This window comes from Perca flavescens, chromosome 1 (genome assembly GCF_004354835.1).
Source record: "Perca flavescens isolate YP-PL-M2 chromosome 1, PFLA_1.0, whole genome shotgun sequence".
Lineage (NCBI taxonomy): Eukaryota > Metazoa > Chordata > Actinopteri > Perciformes > Percidae > Perca > Perca flavescens.
The window spans coordinates 7,474,198-7,480,197 of NC_041331.1; the positions used below are offsets into that span (position 1 = coordinate 7,474,198).

At 39.9% G+C, this 6,000-nt stretch overlaps 1 protein-coding gene across 2 annotated transcripts in view; it reads left to right on the plus strand.

Moving 5' to 3' along the window:
• Positions 1–2,721, plus strand: part of efl1 (elongation factor like GTPase 1) — a 122,250-nt gene extending 119,529 nt beyond the window's left edge. For both annotated transcript variants that reach the window (XM_028583511.1, XM_028583520.1), the window contains exon 23: positions 1,639–2,721. In XM_028583511.1, the coding sequence (XP_028439312.1) occupies positions 1,639–1,827 (189 nt within the window). In that variant the 3' untranslated portion in view covers positions 1,828–2,721. The remainder of the gene's footprint in view (positions 1–1,638) is intronic.
• The last annotated feature ends 3,279 nt before the right edge of the window (positions 2,722–6,000 follow it).

The window sequence follows — 6,000 nt, forward strand, 5'->3', positions numbered from 1 at the left end:
CGGCAGATCTCATCTGCATGTACGGCAGACTTTCCCTCAAATTACCAGCTAGCAGTAGCTAGCTAGCTTGGTTACATTTTTCAAAACAAATCTAGTCGTGGTTTTGCAATGTGTGACCCTGTAAGATCTCCAGTCTTTACATATTACAACAGTCTTTAACGTTAGATGTGAGATGGTTGTCTTTAGATGTGAGATGGTGTCAGACTTTAGTCTTTTCAAAGTCTGTTCAGAGTCTTCTACTGTCTGGTAGGCATTAATAGTAAGATTTTCAGCCGCACCTCATAGCCATCATCAGCAAATTGAGGAGGACGATTAAAAAAACATGATGGACTCTTCAGAAGAGGTAATTATCTTCACTCGAGTTTCTGCGCGGGATAGTCGCCTGACGACACAATCTCCTGAACATAGTCATACTGAGAAATACAGAGAGAGTTGTGTGGAGCTGATAGTCTTAATTAGCTTTGTAGCAATTAATTTGGCAATGGCTTGAATGTAACGGACGTTTATTAATATCAAAAAGTTACGCACTAATGCTTTAACTGCATGTTGTTCCCCATTGCTCTTTCTCCTCATTTCCTGTCATCTCTTTACTGAGTCTCGCTAATTAAGGCTTAAAATGGCTAAAAACAAAATAATAAAAAAAACTGATTAGTGGTACCTCAATTGATTCAGAACCTCAACCCTAATAACTACAGTGTTATACTGCATCCACAGCCCATAGAGGCCAAAATGATGTCAATAAGATAAATTGTAAAATAACATATTTTTTTCTTTAACCGAGCTGACTCTTGTGTGCTCCAGGCCTCTTTTTGGAACTGGTTGCTGCATATATTTCTTACTCCTTCACACTAACTCAGCAGCAGAACTGCTGTAAGGTTACCAGCCATACACCAACATGAATCCAGCCAGAGCCAGTCAGTTAAGCACCGCTGCAGGATTCCCCATCCCTCCTCACCCCTCCTCACCCCTCACTGGATCCCTGTGTGAGCGCGTGAGTGCGTGCGTGTTGTCTACTGTAATCCGCCAGTTATTGGAGGTCGCACTCTGCCATCTGTCCCAGTGTAACCAGAGCCAGGTGCAGGACCCTGCTTCCTGTGCTGCTACTGTAATGTGTGTGTGTGTGTGTGTGTGTGTGTGTGTGTGTGTGTGTGTGTTTGCACGTGGTGGGTGCATGTCACGCATCACTTTACAGCATTATGAGTGTTTGTCTGGACTTCACCCATCCGTGTGTGTGCGTGCGTGCAAAACGTTATGTCTGACATTACGTGTGTTAGCTTAACTTACAGACATATAGTTAGCCTTAAACTGCCATTTGGATATTTGACTTGGTAACAAAATGCTTGCTGCAAACTGTAACGTCAGACATTTTGTGTGTGTCAGGATCCCACAGTCCTCTATCCTCCCTGATGATTCTTCACGTCTGTTTACAAAAAGCTCAGTTTTTCGGGTCGCAACTTATAAAAACTTATATTTGCTAGCAGACAGAATTGTCGACTTGGAACAGTTCATGCAATACAAGTCAATGAAGAGTGGCTTTCAGAGTGTGACCTGATGCGCTCTGTCTCAGTATGTGGAATGTTGTCTCATACTATCACTGACCATCCCATTTCCATGCCTGTGCTCCTGTCTGTGCCCCAGGTGATCAGCAGCGACCCATGCTGGGTTCCCACCACAGAGGAAGAATACCTGCACTTCGGGGAGAAAGCCGACTCTGCAAACCAGGCCCTGAAATACATGAACGCTGTCCGCCGCCGCAAAGGCCTCTACGTGGAGGAGAAGATAGTCGAGCACGCAGAGAAGCAGAGAACACTCGGCAAGAACAAGTAGAGAAGAAAACCAGATAGAAGAAAGCTCCAGCAGGGACACTGCAGACACTTCCTGTTCACCATGGACACTTCCTGTTCACCACGGACCGGGCTCTTCCATCACATGACAAAGGGACAGACGGCCAGTCCGAATGTAGAAGTCTCTCTCATTTCAAAGATACCTCCTTCACAGTCCTGTTGTTCATTCAACAGTCAGGGATGATTTCTTGTGTGACAGAATACATTTTTGCGAAAACACATATTTGGGAGTCTTGATTGATTTGGGTGAATGATAAATATTAAAGAATAAATTCTGTATACCAAAGTTATCTTTTTTAGAAATCTGATTGTTTTCCTTAGTTTTTAAGGCTAATATAAGATTGCATGGGCAGTAATAAATACTGACCAATCAAATGGCATTGTAACAACGCATTATGTAATAACAAATTATGTAATAAAATTTAAAAATGTATTAAAATTTCACTTCATTATGTAGTAACACCCGCAATATGTAATAATCTGCGGCATTTTGTTATAAAAAACCTGAACCCAATATGTAACAAATGTCTCCGCATTTTGTAATAAGGTATTACATAATGGCAAAAGGGTTGCACTTTTATTAATTTTTTTTCACGAAAATGTAATAATATGGTGCATTATGTAACAAACAACCAAAGTGTATTTTTTTTCCTCTACTGGCTTTGAAAGGCATATGAAGAAAAACACCAAAAAGTAATAAATATAGCCTATTTCACATCAAATATTTGAAATGCTCGTCTTATCTTTACTTTTTATTACAAAAGGCAGCAGATTATTACATAATGAAGTAAACGTATTACATTTTGATGTTTCATTACATAATGTGGTGTTACACTGGATGGTAAATGATCAAGTTCAATAAACAATTGTGTTGGAATTGGTTGTGGACATTATTCATCATTGCTTAACAGATTTACTATTGTACGAGATTGCTTTAATCACCATCGTCTAGCTGCATTACATATTACAATATTAAATATTACATTTTACATTCAACGACCTTAAGAATATGTTAAATACATTTAATTGACAAAAACATCAAATCAATGCCGTAATTGGACCAGTACCCTAATTCAGCAGTATTTACACTCACCTAAAGGATTATTAGGAAGACCTGCAAGATTTCTCGTTAATGCAATTATCTAATCAACCAATCACATGGCAGCTGTTTCAATGCATTTAGGGGTGTCGTTAAGGTCTAGACAATCTCCTGAACTCCAAACTGAATGTCAGAATGGGAACAAAAGGTGACCTAAGCAACTTTGAGCGTGACATGGTTGTTGGTGCCAGATGGGCTGGTCTGAGTATTTCACAATCTGCTCAATTATTGGGATTTTCACACACAACCATTTCTAGGGGTTACCCAATGGAACATCTTTGGGATGTGGTGGAACGGGAGCTTCTTGCCCTGGATGCGCATCCCACCAATCTCCATCAACTGCAAGATTCTATCCTATCAATATGGGCACATTTCTAAAGAATGCTTCCAGAACCTTGTTAAATCAATGCCACAAAGAATTAAGGCAGTTCTGAAGGCAAAACGGGGTCAAACACGGTATTAGTAGGGTGTTCCTAATAATCCTTTAGGTGAGTGTATGTTAACCATTGTATTTTAGGATGCCTATTGTCAGCTGGCCGGGGACTACATCTGGAAATTAGCTGTAGAGGCTAAAGCTGCTCCTTTTACTGTACAGTGAATTAAGGGGGACTGTCCACCACATGTTCAACTAATATACTAAATTAAACTATTTCGAACAAGGCCTTTTTCCAAATATAGCATTTCCTGATTAAGACGTGGGATATTCCGGTATTATTTGGGTTTTAGAGGCATTCTTTAGACATGTATACAGCGCATTCGGAATATGCGCCTTAATCAGGGTTTTTAACCGCAGTTTAAGCCCAGTTTACGGCCTCTTGTCTGTTTACGGCTTATGGTCAGCTCTGTGCGTTGCTATGGTTGCTGTACACAAGCCAAACATGGAACCCACGCAACTTCGAGGCAAGGCCCGCCCTTCAATAGCATTCACACACTACCATTGGCCAGGCATCCATGCTAGGTAACGTAACCCGATTTGTTAAGGTCCTATCCCCTGACCAATCGGCTATCCTAATCTTAACCACTCACGCTCCAGTAAGTCATCCACCACTGGTAAACTTTGAACAAAATCCTATTTTGCACAGCTACATGTAAACGGGAATATTAGTGGAATTTTCACTTTCATTAGCCATGTAAACAGCTTAGTCGGAATATTCGGAATAAGGGCAAAAACTGGAATATTATGTGCATGTAAACGTAGTCAGTGTGAGCATCAAAACTAGTTTTGTATTCAAGGTTTTTGATTGTTTTATTTATTTATTATCTGCTCTAGCTTTTCCAATGTTTTAGACACCGGTATGGTAGTAATAATGGTCCAAAATTATGTCAAATTACATTTTTCTTTTTTTTTTTATTGAATAACTTAACATTTTCTCAAGGGAGGACCCCTAAACCCCCAGACAAATAAGTGCACCTAAGTCTTCAGCAAACCGAGGGAAAACACTGCATAAAGGATGTCTTTTTTTTATTTTGTCCATGAATTGCATAGTCAAATGAACAGAAAAATCCAATGATGACAATAGAAAATGAAAACTTCATGTGCGTTTTTAAACAATGTTAAAACCCAAATAAGTGTATTTTGGGACTGATACTGTAGCAACAGAATACAGTATGTGCTGATCAGCCAGGGGAGGTCAATGGTTTTCATTGTGTGCCACTGTGTGCGACTTCACTGCTTAGTATCTGCATTAATGAAATCAAACACCACATCACGGTCTAATGTGTTCACGTGTCACGCTCTCAAAAAGCCTGCAAATAGCCTTATTCCGCTGTCAGGGCCGTGCTGCATGCTAATGGCTGGCGAGCTCTTCCTGTGAGACCTCGGCTAATGCAACCAAAAGCACCGGCTCGTCTCGCACCACCGACTCACTTACAGCCATGCATAATTGAAGAGCTCGTTTCTTTGGAATTTCATTTCGCAGACATTTTTTTATCTGGAAAATACAAATATGGTGAAAATTGGGAAATGACAAGTGTTTTAATTATCAGAGATGGGAGGCCACAGCGGTGAGCTCTCTGCTAACAGCCTGGGGCTGCTTACACATTACAGCAATGAAATAAAGTCAACCTGACTTATGCATATCAAAATGTTTCGGGTGTGTTTTTTTTTATCCTGAAGTGGTTTGCATGTACAAACAGAAATAATGACTCATGGTTCTCAGAGCTACACTGACCTCAGCACTGGATCATGTTGTCACATCCTCCTCCAGCTCTCCTCACACCTCACACTTTCCATGAATCTATTTTTTTTTTATTTCACACTTCATTCTCATCCTCCGACTCACCTCTCCTTTATTTCGCTCTGTCCCCCCACCCCGTGCACATACTTGTTAGTGTTAGACTGATTTATCGCCTTGTCAGTATTGGCTTTTTTGTGAAGCAATCTCATATCCAAAAGTCACGCTGCTAACACGCTGGAGGTGATCTAGCAAAGTACTCAATGCAGAAAAATCCTCCCATTTTAGAAACTGGAAAGGATCCAAACAGTTGTGTGTTTAACGGTTGAATCATTTCAGCTGGACTTGTAGGCCGTTACATTGTAGGCTAGTTTAATTTATAATAAAACATCAAATTTTATAAAATGTGTTTTGTGTGCAAAAATCTTAATGTGTAAAGTGACTAGTAACTAAAACTGTCAGATTAATACTCAAATTAAGGGGAGTTGCAGCCATCTTTGATTCAAGCCTGTTAATTAATCTGAAACTAAATTATAATTCGTTTGAAAGCCGTGTTCTTAATCTTCTACATCCAATATGGAAAACATTACAGCCAATTATATTTGTTGTTGTTTACCGAGCTCCAGGTCCGTATTCTGAATTTTTATCTGAATTCTTTGAGTTTTTATCATGTGTAGTCCTTAAATCAGACAAAGTACTTATTGTAGGTGATTTTAATATCCATCTGGACGTTGACAACGATAGCCTTAGTACTGCTTTCAACTCACTACTAGATTCAATTGGCTTCAGTCAGAGTGTGCATAAGGCCACTCACTGTTTTAACCACACCCTCGACCTTGTGCTGGCATCAAAATTGAAGATTTAATAGTATTTCCGCAGAATC